At 43.9% G+C, this 21,723-nt stretch overlaps 1 protein-coding gene across 24 annotated transcripts in view; it reads left to right on the forward strand.

Annotated features, from left to right (window-relative positions):
* The window catches only part of Lpp (LIM domain containing preferred translocation partner in lipoma), a 602,788-nt gene extending 582,641 nt beyond the window's left edge, over nt 1-20,147 (forward strand). For all 24 annotated transcript variants that reach the window (XM_042259107.2, XM_076548645.1, XM_076548644.1 and 21 more), the window contains 3 exons: nt 10,487-10,665; nt 16,442-16,562; nt 19,805-20,147. In XM_042259107.2, coding sequence (XP_042115041.1) covers nt 10,487-10,665; nt 16,442-16,562; nt 19,805-19,933 — 429 coding nt within the window. In that variant the 3' untranslated portion in view covers nt 19,934-20,147. The remainder of the gene's footprint in view (nt 1-10,486; nt 10,666-16,441; nt 16,563-19,804) is intronic.
* Nucleotides 20,148-21,723: the final 1,576 nt, after the last annotated feature.

Here is a 21,723-nt window from a genome sequence, read left to right on the forward strand (position 1 = left end):
ATGTGGCAGAACCATCAGCAGGCCTGTACTCAGAAGAAACCACAATCATTGCCATGACACTGGCGTGTCATCGTGACACTTCTAAGCCATCGTTCTGTCTTTTGTCTTCCATTGGCAGAAGCGTAATTAGAAGAAGGCCTTGTTTTCAACAGAAGCCCAATGATTGCCAAATGTGCTCAAGTGATCTCCAGAAGTTCAGAGCTAGCTCGCTGCCCTCTGGCTGTTCTCTCTGCCCCTCCCAGGAGTCAGAGGCTTAAAGTTTTCCCTTTCTTTTGAAAGAAGATCAACTTTGGTTCAAAGAAGCTTTTCTGTCAAATGCATAAGTACAAGGAGAAACCTTCCATGACCCTGGTTGTTGACTCAGGCCACTTGTGGCTTGCTGTAATGTAAGAAGTAATTGCAATCCATCAAGTCAGGTAGAAAATAAGTATCGTGGCAGGGCTGCATTTCAGAAAGCAGACATGTGCGCAGAATGGTACTAAGAACATTCCTAGTCTTTGCTTGCAGATCTGGATTCTAATGGATGATTCAGGGTGGTTTAATTCTGATCTGAAATGTGCGTGTAGGTGGTCATTACTGTGTATACACAAAGCTAGGAAGATATTTGCTTAAACTCGTGGTTTAGAATGTCCCCGAGATGGGTCAATTACCCTTGATGATCAAATGGCACTAAGTAGAAGGGCATTGCCCTACCGACTGTGTGTGTGAATAACTTCAGATCATTTATGGTCTTAGGGAAGTTTTGAGAAATATTTTTCATTTTTTTTTGGAAGTCACTTGCATGTACTTCCTGTTTTTTTTTTATTTTATTTTACAATATAATTTAGTTCTACATATCAGCCACGGATTTCCTTGTTCTCCCGCCCCCCTCTCCTACTTTTCATTTTTTGAGAGATACACTCTTGCTAGGATGAGAACAGTGAATCCTGGGATGGAAACACACCTCAGATGTTGCTTCATTCAATGTCATTCAGGTTTTTTTTCTTCACACAGCAAGTGCTTATTGCAGGCCTGTTGGGAATACATACTACCACAGAGGCTGCAACTGTAGCAGTCTCCAATAGCCTTGTGACAAATAATAATACGGGCTGCCACTGGCAAGAACGAGAACTGGACCTTGGACGTCATGCCACGAGGGTCAGCCTTTCTGGGTTCCAGGCCAGCCCCTCCATCCGTGTGTAGCAGTCTTCTCCTAACAGTGGCGAGCTGCAAATGCGGAAGTGCCTGAGCAGTGACTCTTCACTTCGGAGAAGAGACTGTGTGGATGCTGTCTTACTCTTGATCCGTTTGCCATGAGAAGCGTGCATGGTGCTGCGGAAAGATCCAGTGATGAGACTGGAGTTAGGGAGCTCAGAGGAAACCATGTTATTTGGGGCCTGGACATGACATCTTCATTGAATGGGGATAATATTGGGAAAAAATCCACCTCAGTGGAGACAGTATCCTAATACATAAGGCAAAAAGGGACAGGAAGCCCCAAATGATATGAAGTATTATGGTACAGCAGAATGCTAAAGAAAGCAAGGGCATTTTTTTGGGATTGCCATTACAGGGAACTAGTGGAAACTTAATTGTGTAGCAGAATGTAAAATAGAGAAAGGCTTGTTTGCCTTTGACTCGGAAGACGTAGATTCAAATCCTGATCACATTAAGATGAGCAACATAGAAATTCTACAATCCGCCTCCCCATTTCTTGCTGCTGTGGACATATCTTAATGAACATGTCCAGGTGCCAGATTTTGTTTTGGGTAGATAAGGGAATGAAAATTATTTTTAGGAAGAAATGTTATATAATACTAATGTTTAAGCAGACATTATATACCAGGCACTAAGTTCTTCCTTTCATATGTGGGATATTATTTAACTATTAAAATATATCATGCAGACATTTTCAGTCTTCGTAGATAAGGACACCAAAAGCCAGAGAAGTCAGTTACTTCTCAGACTTCAAGCCAGCCTCCTGAATTCATCACCAATGAATGCTTAGACTGTGTGACAGGTCTGCCCTAGCTCCCACATGAATAAGTCCTAACAAGACTATGCCTTGAAGAGGTTGTAAAGACAGATCTCTGATTGGACTTGGCTTGGAAGGAAAGGAATCCTATTCTTTATTCCCCTCTCACAATAGTCGCACTGGAGTTCTGTGATCTTTTAATTTGCCCCTGGCATGACACATAAATGTCAGCATTACGGCCCCTCATTTCTCAAAGATTCTGATACATCCAAAAAAAAAAGCACTTTGGAAGGCGTACCCATCAACGTGGCTTACACACTTTAAAGTACAAAATCACCTCTGCAAGCCATAGGAATAGCTACACAAATGTCTTTTAACCAAAGCCATCTATTTGTTGATTTGTTTGTCTGGATGGGTTTCTCATTAACCAGTAGGCTAGACTTGCTGTCTAGTGAGCTCCCAGAATCCACTTCTCTTTCCCTTAGCAGCACTAAGGATTACATGCATGTACCACCACACCTGGCTTTTTCAGTTTTGTTTTGTTTTGTTATATATATATATATTTCATTTTATGTGTATGGGTTTTGAGCACTATGTATGTTTGTTCACCCCATGCAAGCAGTGTCCCCAAAGCCCAGAAGTGGGTGATGGATTATTGGAACTGGAGTTGCATAAGGTTGTGAGCTGCAGTGTGGGTTCTGGGGATTGGACCTGGGTCTTCTAGAAGAGCAGCCAATACTGTTGATCGATGAACCATCTCTCTGGCGCTTCACAGCTGACTTTTTTCTTTTTTAACATGAGTCCTGGTGATTGAACTCAGGTCACTGTGCTTGCTTGATGACACTTAACCAGATGAGGTATCTCCCCAGCTCTCTTGTTTCTTCATTTTAAAGCCAAGTTATATCGTCCAAATGTTAAAAAAAAAAAAAAAAAAAAAAATACACCAGGTCACAGATTTTTGTTCCAATAGTCTACCTGTAGAGTGAGTTTCATTTGAAGGCAGGCTTAACTGAGACATCTCTCAAGGTGGCTTAGGTAATGATAAAGACTCCTGTTCTAACCTAACATCAATGTCAAAGAGTATTAAAATCAGTTTTCACCCCACCAAGAAGAGACGTATAGTCATAAACTACAGGAATCAGCCTGTTCTCCCCATTCTCAAGTAATCCCTCTCTCTCTCTGTTCCCACCACAGGCAGCTCATCTCCTCATGAGAACAGTGTGCCGTGTGCTTTGCCTGTAATCAGTTGTTTGTAGATGTGTTTACCTCTCCTACTGTCGTGGAAAGTTGTGAATGAGAGGGTGGGATCTGAGACTTCTCTTTCCCGCTGCCCTCCCTGGACGTTCAATACTTGGCTCCCTGGGCTTGCTGCAATGCTGGAGTAGGTGGGAATTCCATTTATCAGAGGAGACGCATGAAGTGTTGGTTTAAACAGACTTTGTAAGAAATTTGAAGAATTATAGGCGGCAATTCAAAGAGTTATACCCAGGATTTCATACAAAAAAAAAAAGAATGTTGAAATTATTTTATAGAATCCTCAGTTAGGTGTTTTGTAGCTATCGTGTGTGTGTGTGTGTGTGTGTGTGTGTGTGTGTCTGTCTGTCTGTCTGTCTGTCTGTCTATAACAAAGGAAGTTACAACATCACAAAAATAGAGGTTTTTAGGGTTTTGTTATCATCTAGCAACATTTGGGGGGAAATTATAATTTTCAACTATAAAAAAAGAATTTTGATTAGAAAGTCACAGTTTAGGGATAGCACTAAATTTGCTGTGATTATTTTCAGTCTGTTTTGAAACACAGATATGAATATAAAATGCACCTCTTGGTGTAGATACAGGTGGAAGGCAGGCAGAGGGCAGAATGATTGGAGTAGGAACTGCGTGCTTCACAGGGAGGCAGAGCTGTCGGGGTATCACCAGTGGGCTCCTTGGCACTCCCAAGGTTGAATGGCGTCTTTGCCTGTGGAGACCCTATAGCATAAACCTCCTCTTGAAGTGTTCTTGATCCTGGGATCAAGAACAGATTTACAGTCCATCCATAAGTGAGTGAGACAATAGAATTATTTGAACTTAAGTAATTACATTGGCACTTCACAAGAAATTTGCTGAGTCACAGACAAGTCTTTCTGCTGAACCACATTGCCTTTCTGTTGGTAACACTCAGACTTGTCAGGTACCTCACCGTTCATGTAGAAAAGGGTGGCATTTGCTCAGAACACTGAAGTAATCTCCGGACCCAGCTGAAAACTCGAGGACACTGGAAAGTCTCCTTTGGCCTCTCACAAGGCTCTTAAGTATGATACACCTGAGACTCAACTGAACTTCCCTGTCTGGCAGGTTTTACGTGGTTATACAAAATAATTTAATTTTAAACAAATGATCCACAGTTTGTTGGTTTATCGTCTAATTAAAATTTATGAAGCATCACTTTTGTGCGGAAACACTATTGTAAATGCTGGGATCCAACAATGAGTTTTCTGTCTGGTAGTGTAGGAGTTTGGGGGACAGATGGTCTTAAGATCACGATGTTTCCTGATTTCGTTTCTTTGCATGTAACTTGCAGGTAGTAAGCCTGAATGCCTTCTGTTTGCAATGTGAAGTGTGTCTACAAAAATACAGACTAAGTACAGTCTGAGCATTGGAATTCTTCCCTATTGCACAGGCAACATGGAGGCGTGAACCTGCTTCTAGCCGCGTTCATGATCCAGGCCTTGGTTTCTGGATTCCACTTGGGGTGTGATTTGTAAACAGTGTAGTATGCATCTCACAGCCTCTGTCCTATCACACTCCTCCTCTAGGAGTGAGTTCGGGCTCTTAGATGTGCCCCTTGGTATCATTTCTCTAAGCATGGCATTTTGAGAGAGGTAAATATGGGAAGTTGTAAAGTCTGAACTGGAAAAGTTATAAAGACATTCAGGTTCTAATATTTTCACTCTCATTTTTTTCTTTTTCTTTTCATCACAATAAGACCAAAACTTTCTCTAAAACATAAGCTGTCTTCCCACCATCGTATAATCCTTCCTGTTTCGTGATACTGCTCATTTAGCCAAGACTGTAAGATCACATTTTAACTTTATAAAGTTTTAACAAAACTCACTTTCCAGTCTTCCAACTCAACTCGTCTCTTGATTGAAGATGCGCACGCTGACCAGTATATTCCTGGCTGACGCGTTAGCTGTACTAACACTCCGGCTTCTCTCACTAGCAGTTCGTGTTTGTGCTGCCTGGGTGCTTCATTTATATTCAGCTGCTCCTTCCAGCTCTTCTGCTTGGGAATTAGAAAAGTTATTTATATAACACCCAAGGATATAAAAACTACAACCAGATTGTATCTCAGATTTAAAAACAGTTGCATTGGGGAGTTTTGAGTACAAGTTTGTTTGTGATTTTACTTTAATCTTTGGTTAAATTTTTGGTTCTAATCACAACTGGATCATCATCGTTTCAGAGAAGTTCATAATCTGTGCCTTTCAATTACATATTCCCTGCTTTCTTTTCTGCTACTCTCAAATCTTTGCATTTTAACCATACTTTGATTGGAGTAACTGCCCAAAATAGTGTCTTTGTGAAATTAATAAAATATAGACTCTTCAGTGAGCTTAAGTGGCAAGGTCTTTCATGGCACGGTACCAGTTCCTATAGGTGAATTGCTGAACAGTCTTATAAAGGAAATAACTGGAGCCAGGTATTGGGGTACATTCTGAAAGATCAGAGAAACAGAACAAACCACAGTCAACTTCACCTTGCCAGTTCCTCAGATGATCTTGTTTCCTCAGACTGAAAGCTTCTGAGTCCTAACCCGAATGGATCTCAGTGGAACTGCTGCTAAAAGCTTAATCGCCTAAAAGTCCCTAGTTCCTGGTTCTCACACCTTATATACCTTTCTACTTCCTGCCATCACTTCCTGGGATTAAAGGCATGTGTCTTTCCCAAGCAAGGACACGAGATCTCAAGTCCCGGGATTAAAGGTGTGTGCCACCATACCTGGCTCTGTTTCCATTGTGGCCTTGAACTCACAAAGATCCGAATGGATCTATGCCTCCTGAATGCTAGGGTTAAAGGTGTGTGTTCCACCATGTTCTTGCCTCTATGTCTATCTAGTGGCTGTTCTGTTCTCTGACCCCATATAAGTTTATTAGGGTGCACAATATATTGGGGGACACAATATCACAAGTTCCTCCCTGGTACCGTGAACTATGCAGGCCCAGGACAAGGGTGACTATTTGTGTGGATGATATAGTATGCTGCCCAGGTGTCTCTTCAAGATTGAGGCTCTCATTGCTCTATCTGCTGGGAATGTTGATTAGTGAAGCCTCATAGCTAGATCCCTCTGTGCTAATTATCAACTGAAGGAAAACACCAGTCAAAGTTACCCTTCTTTCTTGGGGATCATCTTGTGTCCACTGACTGATAGGTGCAGGTATAAAGTCCCTCATCACTAACTTCATGGAAGGACAGTTCTACATGTCAATCCCAGCTGTCACGTCCTCCATGAACCCATCTGGGTCTTGGTTGTAGCTATATCGTTGATCTCACCTAGTCACTCCTTTAGTCTCCTATAAATGCCGATCACAAGGATACTGCTCAGTAACTCCCTATGTGCAAAGTTGTTTAAGAACCTATTTCATAGGCAACACATCCTCAAACTAGAGTTTTGTGGGGAGAGAGAAGAGAGATCACTATTTGGCCATGTAGATGTCATAGGGAATGCCTCCCATAAGCGATGCTATGGTATTAGAGAATATGAGTTATTTTACTGTAACAGAAGGAGGCTCGGGAAAGATTTCTTTTTCAGAACAAGTGGCCTTTGAGATTCATTTGCAAAAATAAGTAGATGTTTTCTAGGCAAAGAAAAGTATAAGGTGGCCTGGGCATGGACAATATTTTTAAAGATGTGACGATGAACCCAGTATGGCGGCTAAAAGATGAAGCCCACTTGTGAGATTAATGGGGATGAGGAGCCAAGTCACAGAACACACCACTGATGGTAAGGGTCCGCAAGCTGTAGTTTCCTCTTCTACTGCCTACCCAACCTGTCAGACATGGAGCCTTGGTCCACATATAAGATGGGACCTGAACAGACTAAGAGGCATTTCTCTCCAACTGATTCTGTTGAAGTCTGTTTTCTTCAAAACTGTTATTTTACATTCGACTCTATCCTACTTTAGAAAAGCTTAATATGTACATGAAGAGCCCAGCTTTTTGTTTAAAAATAACCATGTATAAAAAGATATAAAGCGTTCCATTGTTGTGCTTAAAATTTTATGATTAGAAATTTCTAAACGTTTTAAGTGGGGGGGGAACATAGTAAACATGTGAGCCCTACTTTTAAACCTTTGTCAAAGGCTTTTCCTTTTGTTTCTAATACAGCTCTGGTAGCAGGAAATTGGTCTTTTCTTGTGTTGTTAGTACCAGTGAATAATTGTAAAACTGAAGAATTGGGATTAATCGTTTTACTGTTGAGAAACCTAAAATCTAGAGCAAAGAAATTATGTACCTAAGGCCATACAGTATGTATTATCAAAGCCAGAACAATGTAACATGCTATTTATGCAGCGTGTTCTCCTTGTTATGACTACATATGAGTTTGCTTGATGCTTCTAAATGGCCAGGAGTCAGGAAGGTAGACGTGCCAACCTCAGGTGCCCTCATGAGCTCAGTGACCCAGTTAATCAGTCAGCTCTAAGTCTGTTACCTCACCTGAGAAATGACAGCCTGGACTAAAGGAAGTGCTAGCCCCCTCCACCCTGACAATGTAACCGAGGACAGTAAAGGGAATTGTTTAATAAAGGTTAAGGTGCCCTTCATGGCCTGTTTCCAAGCCAGCTACTTTCTTGGAAATTTTTTTTTTCTGACTTGGGGACGTTTTTCATGAGGCTAATTTTAGGCATATGTAAAAGCTTATTTTCACTGCACAACTGTCCAGATTACCCATCCTGTGAATAGAGCACTCAGACCATAATGCTTTCCCTTAGAAACTGACTAAGCCTTGTATGTTGCTCAGAGCCAAGCCTCAGTGCAAACAAATACGTTCTCTGGTCTAGCATTTTCTGATTTATTTAACTCCATTGCAGACTGGGTTTAAGAAGAAAAAAAGTTAAAACCCCCAGAGAAGCAAAACAGGAGCCCCAGGAAGACGATTTACAGTCACATTAACTCAGATCACCAGAGTAGAGACAAAGCAAGGTTATCATTCTCCAGACCATCATCAGCCCTGGAATTTCACCCTGTGAGCCTCTGCGATTTTAATTTCACCACTTCAAGATGAGGGGAAAGTAGGTTAATCGTTTCCGTGAGTTTAGACTATGACCAAAGGCAGCTATAGAACCTCAGGCGGCCGCAGCTCACAGGAGAAGAGGATGATGAATTTACCAGTTCATCTTGGGATGGATTCCAGAGTTGGGGACACTGGACCAGTGCTGTGCCACCATGGTGGAGTTAATATTTCTTCATTCATTCTTTCTGTAGGCATTCATCCCCAGCTTGTTTTTATTCCAAGCAGTATACTGGGACAGAGAAATATATTCTTAAGAGACAATCCCTTCCTTTAATGAAATTACAGTATTGTAAAGTAAGGCAGTATATACAGTTAAGTGCTGTAAGAAAAATACATGAAGTGGGGGAGAAAGAAGTAATGTGTTCAGGTAGGTCATTAAAGAGCCTTCTGAGCTGTGTATTGGAAGGTCGGATTGCAAATTGCCACAGTTCATTCATGTAGTCATGAGTCAAGACACATAAGTTGGGTATTTCCCAGGGCGGGGGGTGGTGGTGAATGAGAGTGAGCAGTCTGCTTGGATGTGATGAGGAGCTCAGCCTAGAGAGGGAGGTCAAATGTCATTGAAGGAATTCACTCTGTATTATGGTGCCATGAAGGTTTGTTGTCAGGAAAAATACTTGGTCACATCCATGTTTCAGGAAATAAATTGGGCTTCCTTAGAGAGACAAAGGGGGTTATTTCTGGAGAGTGATAAACAAAGAGCCAATGCCAAAGAGTTGCCTTGGGGTAGTTTTCAGGATACTTATTACCTCAATACAGTCATATCTCGCCTCAAGGCATTTGAAGACCTCACAGTAAGAAGGCAGTTTCTCCTAAATTTCCATGCTCCATCTACCTCTGTGTCTTCCTGTTGATATCTATACCCTACATTGATTCCAGATTCTAGTGAGTCACTCCAGATACTTCATTTAGAGAATAACACATATCACACGTGAAAAAAGATTATTGTTTGGGAACACAGTCTGGGCGTGGGGTGGGGTTAACAGCTGGGCCTTTTGAATGTCGACTTGCTGAATATTAGCTCCTAAGGTTCACATGTATTCCTAAGGCTCAGTTTATTTTCAAATCCAGGTAAACCGAATTTCTTAGCTTCCTTTTTCACAACCGGACCACCGCTTTATGTTCAACATTTCTATCAGGAGTTGTTCATTTAGCCTGAATTTTGAGGTTTTAAATGGGAGTTTTGATTTGGGCTCTATGGAGGGGTGTACACTTGTTGCAGTCATAACATAGATAAAATGTTAGGGGCCTCAGCAACCCTACTAGGTCTTTAATGTTGAATCAAGTTTTACTTGTAATAGTATAGCAGTGTTCTAAGTACAGAACCTGGGAGAAGTAACTCAGGGAACATATCCAGCCTACCACCTATTTTTATAAATAAAACTTTACTGAACTACAGGCCCTTTGCTTGTGTGCACTCAGAGGCAGTCTTTGCTCTATGTGGGTAAACTGAGTGGTTAGTACCACAGGTCCTTACTATCTGAGCCTTTATTGTGAGCCGGGCGATGGTGGCGCATGCCTTTAATCCCAGCACTCGGAGGCAGAGCCAGGTGGATCTCTGTGAGTTTGAGGCTCAGCCTGGTCTACAGAGGGGGATCCAGGACAGGCACCAAAACTACACAGAGAAACCCTGTCTGAAAAAACCAAGAAAAAGAAAAAAAGAAAAAAAAAAAAAGAAAAATGTGTCCTTACTCTTGGTGAAGTAGAAAGGAATGCCATAGAAGGCAGACAGTGGGTATTGTAACACATGGGTTTAGGGCTGGAGAGATGGCTCAGCAGGTAAGAGCACTGACTGCTCTTCCAGAGGACCCTGGTTCAATTCCCAGCACCCACATGGCAGCTCACAGCTGTCTGTAACTCCAGTTTCAGGGGACCCGACACCCATGGCAAACATCAGTGCACATTCAAAAAAAGACTTTCCTTAGAAGCCAGGGATGGGTGGCGCACACCTGTAGTCCTGGTACTTGGGAGGCAGAGGCAGGTGGATGTCTGTGAGTTCAAGGCCAGCCTGGTCTACAGAGTAAGTGCCAGGATAGCTAGGACTGTTTCACAAAGAAAACCCATCTTGAAAAGTCAGAATAATAATAATAATAATAATAATAATAATAATAATAAGCATGGGTTTGCTGCCTACTGCTTCCGACCTGTCTGTGTGCATCGTTCCCACTCCGATGGTGCCAGCCGCCTTCCCTGGAGGGTTGGGACACACCCTGGAGCCGCGGTGCCCTGCTGACCAGTTGCCTTTCTCTCCTCAGAATACTCTGGAGCAGTGCAACGTGTGCCACAAGCCCATCATGGAGCGGATCCTCCGGGCCACCGGGAAGGCCTACCACCCCCACTGCTTCACCTGCGTGATGTGCCACCGCAGCCTGGATGGCATCCCGTTTACCGTGGACGCCTGTGGCCTCATCCACTGCATCGAGGACTTCCACAAGTAAGCAGCCATTCTCGCCTCCAACCTGCCAGCCAGACCTCTTGCACTCTGCTCGCCTCGCCTGCCCCACGCTTCTTGCTGAGCGACACCCGCCAGGGTCTAGGGATCTATCCTGAGAGTTATCTCCAGTGCAGGGATTGATTGACATTGCTGGGGGTCCCTGTTGTTATCCAGCTTAGCCTCGATTCAGAGCTTGTCTGCAGTTGACCGTGATATCCCTGTGCAGCTGTGCATAGGGAAGAGGCATTTAGCAAGTTGTACTTCTCCCAGTTCTTCAGTTTGGTTATCTGACCAACACTTGACCTAATGGTCTCCTAACTGAGACAGTCTCTGCACCCCTGTTACTGTAGGGGTAGGAGGTGCTCGTAGGCAGATGCATAGAGCAGTTCTGGCACCCATTTCCAGTGTGAGAGACAGCCCCGTGCCCTAGCCAACACCCCCGTGTCCTCTCTCAGCCTCCTCCCCCACCAAGCTCTGGGGCACCTCACTACGCTTCCTCATGACATTGATTAGTGCAGTACGGTGCAGCCTTTTGAGAAGGGTCAGAAAGAAAAATTCTCAGGATCACGTCGACTAACCCACAGGTAGGCCTGCAAACATGGCTTCCCTTCTTCACGTCTCCGCTTTTACGGTCCCTCTTCCCTCCAGTATAGGAGGTGTTGAGAAAAACGACAGTTCTGTGTTTCTCTGAGCTGTGCTCGTTCGTTGGCTAACTGCTTCCTCGCCTCAGCGCACATGTTTATCAAGGTCGGTGTGGGAAGCTGCAGGTATGACTTGCTAATGCGAGGCAGGCGGCTTCCTTGCTTCCGTTCGCTGGGCAGTCACTCTAAGAGTGGTTTGTAAGGCTCCCAAAAGATGAAGCACGTTGCTGACCGCTTTGGGGCTACGCTCTGAGGCTCAGGACGGGCTGTGGGTTTCATTCACCGCGACTGATGGTCAACATCCAGGAGGTACTTTCCACAAGCAGCTTGGGGACCTGAGACTCATATTTTTAAAATGAATGTCCTGACCACTCTCCCAAGGAGCAGCGAAAGCAAAAAAAAAAAAAAAACCTCACCCAAAGTCGTGAGGCTGAATGAATTAGAGAAAAAAGAAAAAAAAAAAACAACCCAGAAGCAGAAATTTTCAACCTGAGTTAGACAAGAAAAGGCTGCTTTTTAAAGGGCAGTCAAAGCATAAATTGTACTTCACATTATTGCTATTTTTAGCTTGTAATTACACATGAAAAAAAAAAAACCCTGCATCTATTTAAGGGAAGTGAAAAGATACCAACGGGGAGTGTTTTCCTGTCACTGTGTCTCTCCTCTTTGAGACTTTCACGATCCAAGAAAGACAGGTAGATGGAAGCAGGGCACACACATTTGTGTTGCTGGGAAAGCCTGAGCGATTACACCCCTCAATTAAAAGGGGAAATCAGTTCTGACAAATGTGGGTCTGTGTCCCTGCCGCTTATCTCTCGTTTCTAGTGGTGGGGAGCATAATTAGAGACTCGTGGCAAGTGACATAAGGGTGTGGGTCTGAACACTCTAAAAAAGCAGCCCTGAGCAACTGAAAGCGGGGAGGGAGAAGCAGGTCTCAAGGCCCAGCCTCCCTCTCTTTCAATGCACGTGAAAAAGAAATTATTTTTTAAGAATTAATGTTGGATGCCGGGCGGTGGTGGCGCACGCCTCTAATCCCAGCACTCGGGAGGCAGAGTCAGGCGGATCTCTGTGAGTTCGAGGCCAGCCTGGGCTACCAAGTGAGCTCCAGGAAAGGCGCAAAACTACGCAGAGAAACCCTGTCTCGAAAAACCAAAAAAAAAAAAAAAAAAAAAAAAAAAAGAATTAATGTTGGCAGATGTGGGGCAGGGGGGGGGTGGCTTTCGGATACTGCCCTTCTATGGGAGGACAATAAAAGAACATTTTCCAGAGCTCTTATTACTTAGCTTTAAAAGTACTAGAATACAGAGTGGCTAGTCCTCCATCATGGGGTGCTAGCCTTCAAACATGCGGTGTGTACTGCACAGCCTGAGAGACCAGTAAAGGGGCAGACCTGCTTCTCTGCTTTGGGAAAGCTTCTTTTTGGCTCTTCTGAATGGGTCTCCATTGTGGGCTGTTAGGAAACACGTTTTAGGTTAATTCTCACATTCACAAACTTCTATGTGCCTGTCGCTGGAGGAGACACTGGACACAGGAAGCTGGATGGAGGTAGTTGTCAGTGCTGGACTTGTGGGAAGGAGGCAGAATATGCCAGCATTAACAGGGTGGGGGGGGATGCAGGGCAGAAGGGGCCTCACCAGGAGGTCGGCACGAGGAAAGCGGCCCTGTCTTCTTCAGAACTGATCATTTGACTCTGTGATCCAGGCAGGCCTCACTCAAGCAGAACTGGACCTGTGCCAAGTGAGAAACAGGCAGATTGTTGATAGAGGATTGGCTATTGGCAAAGCCTCTAAAATGGCATCTCAGAACTTGTCATATGAAGGGCAGAATCTTGAGGTTTAGCGAATGGGCCATTTCCATATAAATACCTTTGGTTAAGGTTGACTTATGTCCTACGGCCCACTGGGAATTGAACTCTTTCACAGGCATGGTTGCCAGTAACTATTGAGAACTCCCTTGTAGGGGGACTATTTTAGGTCCTGTACACAAGTATGTGGGAGGTGGCAGTGGGCACACATACATACACACACACACATGGATACACACACACACACACACACACACACACACACACACACACGGATACACACACACACACACACACACACACGGATACACACACACACACACACACATACAGATACACACACACACACACACATACAGATACACACACACACATACAGATACACACACACACACACATGGATACACACACACACACACACACACACACACACACACACACACACACACACACACACACACTCCCTCCTCATTTTACCAGCCTGGCTGTCTTTAAAGGCTAAACTTACTATTTTAGTAGGACTTCTTTGATTTTACCACTCCCTATTCCCAGTTATGAATTCATGCCACCTCTATATTTGAGTAATTTTGCTAAGTCTATTACAGTGTCTCCTGGTTTTGTGATGAACTATACATGTGAATAAATTTTTACAGCAACCAACGTAGATAATTTTTTTTCAAGAAGATAGACTATAAGGTTTAGAACAAATACAGAGGCATGGAGAATTCCTTCTCAGGGCTGTGCTGGAATCTTTTGGATCCATGTTTCCTGTGCCAGGGAGAGTGGGCTTACACTGCTCTTTTTAGTGTGTGAGGCATACACAGTGATCTGTGCTTTCCTGGCAGGGGTGTCATCTGTGGTATTAGTCAGGCTTCCTGTCCCTCTGACAAATACCTGAGTAGGGAACGTCTGTTTGGACACATGGTTTTCAGAATTGTTAGTCCAGAGTAAGCTGGTCCTCGGTTTCCGGACCTGTGGCGAGTCAGCACATCATGGAGAAGAGGCATGATTGAACAGCTTTTCACCTCATGGCTGCCAGGGACAAGATGTGCCCTTGACAGGTATGCTGTCGTGACCTGCCTCCTCTAACTAGCTCACCTCCTACATCACCTCCTGATAGTACCAGTGCGCTAGGACTCTAAGGATGGATGAATCCATTGAAGTCAAAGCTGGCACGATCCAGTCACCTCCCAGCGGTTCATCCGTTGACAGCTCAGCGCCGAGTATATGAGCCCGAAGGGACGATTTCATATCCAAACCATAGCATTGATCCATTTGGTTGTTTAATTTGGTATTCATTTGTTAATTGCCAAAAATATGTTGGATGTGAAATGACTAGGTTCATGGCTCCCTTGACTGATGAACAAAAATGATTAAAAAAAACGCTTCCTAATAACATGACTATCAGCAGAAAATAATGTGTACAGTGTCTAACAGAACTTGGCATGTAACAGGCACTTAATAAACAGTAACCATCAAAACTGTTTTCACCCTATTTATTATTATTATCATCCACTTGGCGAGCTAAGCATTGGAAAACTCTGCCTCAGATCGTGACAGCAGCTCTTGCCTCTCAGCTTTGCTAAGGAAGGGTGATTGGTTAGTGAGAACATGCTACAGACTGTCTAGAGAAGGACCGTGAGGCCAGACATCAGATCTAATAATGCCTTTCTCATAGAAAAATAGAGCAGGTGGTTCGTGGCATTAGGTGTCGCTCAAATTCCTCTGTATGAACCAATATAGTGGTCACCAAAGATGTAGAAGTAATTACTACTAAATAAAGTCAAAAAAGAAAAGAAGTCGTGTCCTAGAGGAATACATCAGCCTGGGAAAACGAGGAAGCTGCGGCTACCTCTGCCCTCCCAGTGACCTCGCACCTGAGGAAAGGAAGTTCTGCAGTTGACATCAGGAGTCTGTGTCTTTTACTACTGATAACCCAGATTCAAAAATAATCAGGTAATCCAAAGCAATTTTTGCCACTGAATATAAACTTCTTGCATAAAATATCAATTATAACAACCCTGATTACTACTGCAGTTGTACCATGATCCTCTTAATTTTTCTTTCACAGCAATCAATCGATCTGCTACTTAATTCATATTTATTTAGATTACAGCCATACAGATGCCTTTTGGGTGCCGCCAGGAAAATTAAAATGTACATACAGAGTATAATGTATGTAAAAATGCTTTGACAACCATGAAGTGCTTGGCAGAGGATTAGATGACTATCATTATTTCCTTTTAAGTCTTACTACAAGTAGATAAATTTTAACATCATTAATCTTAAAACCATTTCCATGAAAGACTTTAGTAGCTTGCTCAATATCTCTCTGTATATCCCTTTGTCATCTGATTTTAGCGTTTTGAAATAGGAGCTCACTCGGTAGCCCAGGCTAGATTGGAACTTAAGAATGATCCTCCTGCCTCAGCCTCTCCAGTACTAGGATTTCAGGCGGGCTGGTTCTGTGTGTCCTTTAACCAGTTTTTCAGTTCTTATCTGTGTCCATTCCAAATTGTGTCTCATTCCACACCTTCACAAATGTTATCCTTAAATTCTAGGAAATACAGATGGATTCATAGCCCATTTTTGAGCCTGCTAATCTGCTAAGACAAAAAGTTGTTAGCAAATGACAATAAATGAAGAAATATGTGAAAGTTCTTTACCAATAGCTTCAAAACCTTACATGTGTGCATACATGTGTGTTTATATAGACTTTGATCATGCTAAAATCCCTTATACAAACAAATTGGAAGTAATGTGCACTTTACCATTGCAAGTTCTTCAGCAAATACATAGTAAACCACTAAGTAAAACCTGTGTGTGTGAGGCTTTTGGTGGTCTAGGAGTGCAGACACATTTTAAAGAAAACAGCTGTAGAGATTCCAAATTTGGGGATTTGTTTAGGGCACCAGGACGGCACACTCACATCTAGAAGCAAGGCAGAGCCTGTCAGGACCTGTGTCCATCCATGTTCAGGCAGGACCTTGTTTCCTGTGTTCATCTAGGTCATGCCTAGCATGGTTCTGTGCACAGGATTGCTGCTTATCCATGCTGCCTGCTAAAGAGTTCCTGAAGGTTCTCTGTACAGAGCAGTCCACACCCTCTTCCCTGGTTCTCTGTACAGAGCAGTCCACACCCTTTTCTCTGGCAGACACGTAGTGTGCACCATCTGTCAATGTCTCTACTGTCTCGCTCTCTTTAGGTCAAGGCCACACAGGAAGTGAAGACCGGGTGTCAACCTGTGGCTTTACACCTTCCCTCCCCTGCTGTGTCCCCTCCCCATCCGCATGTGCATGTGACATCTCACCAGAATTCTGTCTGTTTTCAGGAAATTTGCCCCACGCTGTTCTGTGTGCAAGGAGCCTATCATGCCTGCCCCGGGCCAGGAGGAGACCGTCCGCATCGTGGCTCTGGACCGTGATTTCCACGTGCACTGCTACCGCTGTGAGGTCTGTGGCATCCCCGAGTCAGAGCAGTCGTGCAACCTGGAGACCTTGGTGCCTAGCGAAGGCCTTGGCCTGATCAGACAGGCTTCAGCTCTGACACAGGCTGCTAAGGCAGTGCCATCACACAACTTACCCCACTCTGAACCATCCCTCTCTCTGTACAAACGCTTCGAGTTCTTACTCCTCCAGATGCAGCTATGAGACCAAAACACAGAACTATATGTCCCAGGACAGTGTAAACTATTAAGCTGGAGGAAAAGCGATGATGATGGTAATGATGGTGATGATGGTCATGATCATGATCATGATGAATCTTTAACTTATGATTTGGTCAACTGCTTCTTTGGGCAGAGAGGCCATTATCTTCCGATGAGAAGGACAAGAATTCATTCATTTCAGAGATGCAGGAACTTCTCATTCAGAGTTAGAGAGGTTTGTTTATTTAGTAGTTAGCTTCCAGGTATCACTCAGGAGGTTACACCTGCTAAGAGCTGTAGAGAAGTCAGGGTCAGGGTCAGGCTGTGAGAATATATAAGGCATAACCAGCCTAGAAGTGAGAAGAGGAACTTAGTTGACACTGTGAGGGACATTCAGCCATTAATACAGCAAAGGGCGGAGACAATGGTTTTTAAAGTATTTTCCCTTCTTCTATGAGCTACCCAGGCCCCTCCTTCCAAACAGTTTTCTTTGTCTACAAGCTCTTGTGGATACAGCACTTTTCATCCCCTTCTCCGGTCTGTGTGGGACGCAGGCTTTCTCATTCCCTTGTCCACATAGTCTCACTGAAGGATGCCCGAGGCTGTAGGCTGGCAAGGCTCTGAGAGCCCCAGAGAATTTGTCCACTCCATCCACTGCCTTGCCTATAACTGACCATCTGTTTTTGCACTGTGCTTTGTTCATCCGTAAAGCTCAGGTTATGTGCCCCTCTCCAAGGTTAACATGAAGAAATACAGTAACAAACGAACGGCCTTTGTGTGAGGTCTATGACCAGGGAAGAAAAGAGGACATCGGTGTTCGGCCTTCATCTCTCCAGTGACCCCATATGAGGCCACAAGAGTGTGGAGACCCTTTAGAGGTCATTTTACAGGAGATACGAGGGTGCCAAGAAGTACCACCTCCGCCGAAGTTCCTCCCATACTCCATTGCATGCCCACGGGCTTTGACTTGTGTTTTTTGCATACACTGCGCTGTACAAATTAGATTTAAGTGCTGAGCAACTTTCAGAAACAAAACCATAAAATGGGGGGAGCACTGAACTGGAAGATGGCAAGCCACTGTTCTTGTCCGGCCTGCTACCCTGAGAAACACCAGGCAGACCATTTCACTCTCCCTTCTGACTTTTTTCTGTGTAGCTCCTTGGGGTGCTGTTTCCAGTCCTGTGGTCAACTTTGGACCGCTTACAGGGTCCAAATGACTGTAGATGACAACTCCTTAAAGGCTTGAAATTGGGCAGGGAAAACAGCTCCATCAGTAAAGGACTCGTCCCACAAGTGCAGAGATCTGCCTTTGGATCCCAGGCACCCACGTGAAAAGCAGGCGCCGTGGCATGCGCAGTAACGCCAGCATTTGGGGAAGGAGAAAGAGGAGGGTCTGCTGGGCTGTTACACATCCTTAGAGCTCACTGGCCACTCATCTAGCTGACTTAAAGTGAGCCCTAGATTCACTGGGAGACTCCATCTTTAACAGTAACAAGGAGAATGACAGGGGAAGACACCAGATGTCAACTTCTGACCCTTGTGCGTGCACACACTCACGCAAGCACGCGTGCGTGCACGCACGCAAGCACGCACGCGCGCGCGCACACACAGTTTTAAAACATCTATGAATGATGTTTTCGTGATTTGAAATAATTTTTTGTTTAGTTCCATTACTCAGTGCCTGAAGACATCTCGAAGTACAATATACCACTGGTTCTTTTTGGCAAAGCCAAACTTCCTATGGATCATAGTTGTGTCAGCTGTCGTACTTTGGGTCAGCCCTGTTTATACCAAGAGTCTAGTATTTGTCAGCTGTAGACATGGCTTCATTCATCCCCTTGCTACTCTTAGAGAGCAGAGGGGAGCTTTGCAGCCATGTGACAACTTTTCTTAAAGTGGGCAGCACACACAATGCTAAATATGGCTCTGTTTATTCTCCAAGCAAACTCCCATTTCTTCTAAAGGCAAGGGCTGGCATTCAGTGCTACCCAATGCTTTACAGAACGGACCTTCACCAATACCAACACTAATGCAATGCTTTACACCTATGCAACTCTGCATTTTTTACAGGGTGCATCCATATCCATTACCTGCTTTGACCATCCCAAAAGCTTGGTAAGGTAGAAACTGCCTTAATTATTTTCAAAGTGGCATTCAGTCTTGTGCCCAGCCTGTACAGACAGTCACAAACCTAACAGCGGCCCCTGGAGAACTTGTCTCCCATTGTAATGTATGTCCCTCTCTCATGTGCTGTCCCTTTTGGAAAGTATGATGTACTATTAGTCCTCTTAGCCCTTGCAATTTTGTGTTCTTGCTACAATTGCAGGAAATATGCAGAAGCCATTGGTAGCCTTGATACATGACAGAAATCACTTTTCTTTGACTTAAATAGCCATAAACTTCCATTCTTACACCTGTCCATTCTTTCAACGAGATACTAAAATTAAGGGCAAAGGGTAGTGTGCATTAGGGACCGTACTTTATTTTTCCTTACTGTTGTTTAGGAAAGCAAATTAAGCCCTGAGTGCTGAGAACTGTAAGCTCTTTCCTACTTGTACTATGTTTTTATATTCAGTGACTAAAAGAGTCATTTTAGGCTATTTGGATTTGTTTGTTCTGGTTTGAGACAGAGTCTCTGTAGTCCTTGCTGGCCTAGAATATGTTATGTAGACTAGGCTGGCCTCAAACTCACAGAGGCCCACCTGCCTCTTCTTCCCCAGTGCTGGGATCAAAGGTGTGCCCCACCACTCCTGGCTACCATTTGCACTTACGTTATTAACCTCCAATTCACTTTCATCCATGGTCTGCTATGCCATGTACTAAGGGTGGGGTGCAGTGGGCGCATTACAGAAGCAGGGTTTGTGCTTCTGTAATGGCAGCTCGGGAGGCCGGGTTTGTGCCCGAGCTTCCCAGTATCACTTCCATCCCTTCTGTCTTTGTTTCCCTAGGATTGTGGTGGCCTTCTGTCTGTAAAGGCAGCTCGGGAGGCCGGGTTTGTGCCCGAGCTTCCCAGTATCACTTCCATCCCTTCTGTCTTTGTTTCCCTAGGATTGTGGTGGCCTTCTGTCTGAAGGAGACAACCAAGGCTGCTACCCCTTGGACGGACACATCCTCTGCAAGACCTGCAACTCAGCCCGCATCAGGGTGTTGACCGCCAAGGCAAGCACCGACCTGTAGAGTCAGCCGCCCGCCCAGCTGCTGCGCGTGCGTGCGGCCCCGAGAAGAGTGAAACATGAGAAAAAGATAAGAGAAGAAATAGAAAAATAGAGGCAAAGTTCTCAACCCCTGGGATGGTCTCTGTTCTTCACCTGCTGTTAACCTTTCCTTTAGAAGCACATACATGATGGGATTTGTTGAAGTTCCTACCGAATACACATTTCACATTGAATCATGTAGGGCCTTCGTGAGCCTTTGTTGCGAGGACTTCCACATTTTTGCACAGATTATGCCCCCGTCCCATTCACTTCTGCATTCCTGGAACTTTTAATCCCCGTGCTTGTCTCACTTTTCAGCTGGTTGAATAGATGTTGAGTGTGGTATTTGCTGTCACGTGATTTTCCCTGGGTGAATGTGCCAGCCTGCAGGTGCTGTTAGCTTGATGTCCCATCTGTCCTGTCACCTTTCCCTCCGGCTGTGGCTACAGAAGTTAGCCATCCTGTCACCAGGTATGGCAAAGGTGAATTCTCTCATTGTGCTACACCGCTCGCAACTCCTGGTAAACATAAAGCGGGGAGGTGGTTGTACATTTTTTCCGCTGGGCTATAAAGAATTTATGTGAAAAAGATACATAAATTAACAGGAGCCCAAATTCAGTTTGCAGTTATCCAAATTCGTAATCTGTAGTGCCCAGTGGTCAAGGCTCATTTGAAAACATTTATTGGCCAATAGCTAAAAAGTGGAAAAAGAACCAGATTTCACTACGGAGCTAAAGAACCCACGTGGGAAATGCTAGCCAAACAATTGCTGTTTGTATTTGAAAAGCCCAGTATATTTCAACAGTTCCACCTTGAGATTTTCCTCGCCACCCTATCTGCACATAAGGCAGACTTGCTTTTGGTACATTTCCAATTCTCTCCAACACTTCATCTTAGAAGTACCGTGAATTTTCTCCTAATACACAAACGTGGTTACTACAGTTAACATCTATCTACAGAGGATATGTATTAAAAAGGAATCAAAATCTTATCTTTCTTCATTTTATAATGACCCAAATCTGTTTTTTTCCCTGAAAATTGCAAATTGGGACACATAAAATGAAGTTATGTAACCATGTTCCGTCTTCTTTAAAAAAGAAAGAAAAGCTGGGAAAAGATTGTGAAACCAGAGTCTTATTATTCTTATAATCCTTCTGCAACTCAAGTACATATTGCAGGAGACATTTTCCTATCTTCAGTGTGACATTTACACCACACTTTCAAAGACAATCACTGAAAACAAAATTGTCTTTCTGAGCTAAAAATATGCAGAATGGCTGCCGAGAATCTTTCTGCGAACTCTTATTAGCCAGTGAAACGCTTGCATGCCAACTGGAGCCAGTCGGCTTTGTCGAGAGGAGAGGCCTCGCTTAGCAGTCACGGCTGGCCATTTGGTGAACTCACTGCTCAGTATCTTGGGATGAGATTTCCCAAACCTCTCTTTAAATCTTCTACAAATATATACTTTTAAATTATGGAATACTTTATACAGAAGGGTATAAATAATAATATAATGAATCCCTCTGTAGGTAACACCCAGTCCTAGAAATATAGTCACCTTAAGTCCCACAAATACCTTTTTATCTCTCTTAGACGGTGCTGGGAGTTGAACTTGGGTCTCACGCACTTGACAAGCACCCTGCCGCTCCTGCGTTCTCAGCCCTTCTGTTACTTTTCTTTTTTTTTTTTTTTTTTAAATCTTTATGACATGATGATCTTCTAGTCTGACAGTTTTAATTTTAACATTTAGAGCAAAATTTTTTTTAATTACTT

Source organism: Peromyscus maniculatus, chromosome 12, assembly GCF_049852395.1.
Source record: "Peromyscus maniculatus bairdii isolate BWxNUB_F1_BW_parent chromosome 12, HU_Pman_BW_mat_3.1, whole genome shotgun sequence".
Lineage (NCBI taxonomy): Eukaryota > Metazoa > Chordata > Mammalia > Rodentia > Cricetidae > Peromyscus > Peromyscus maniculatus.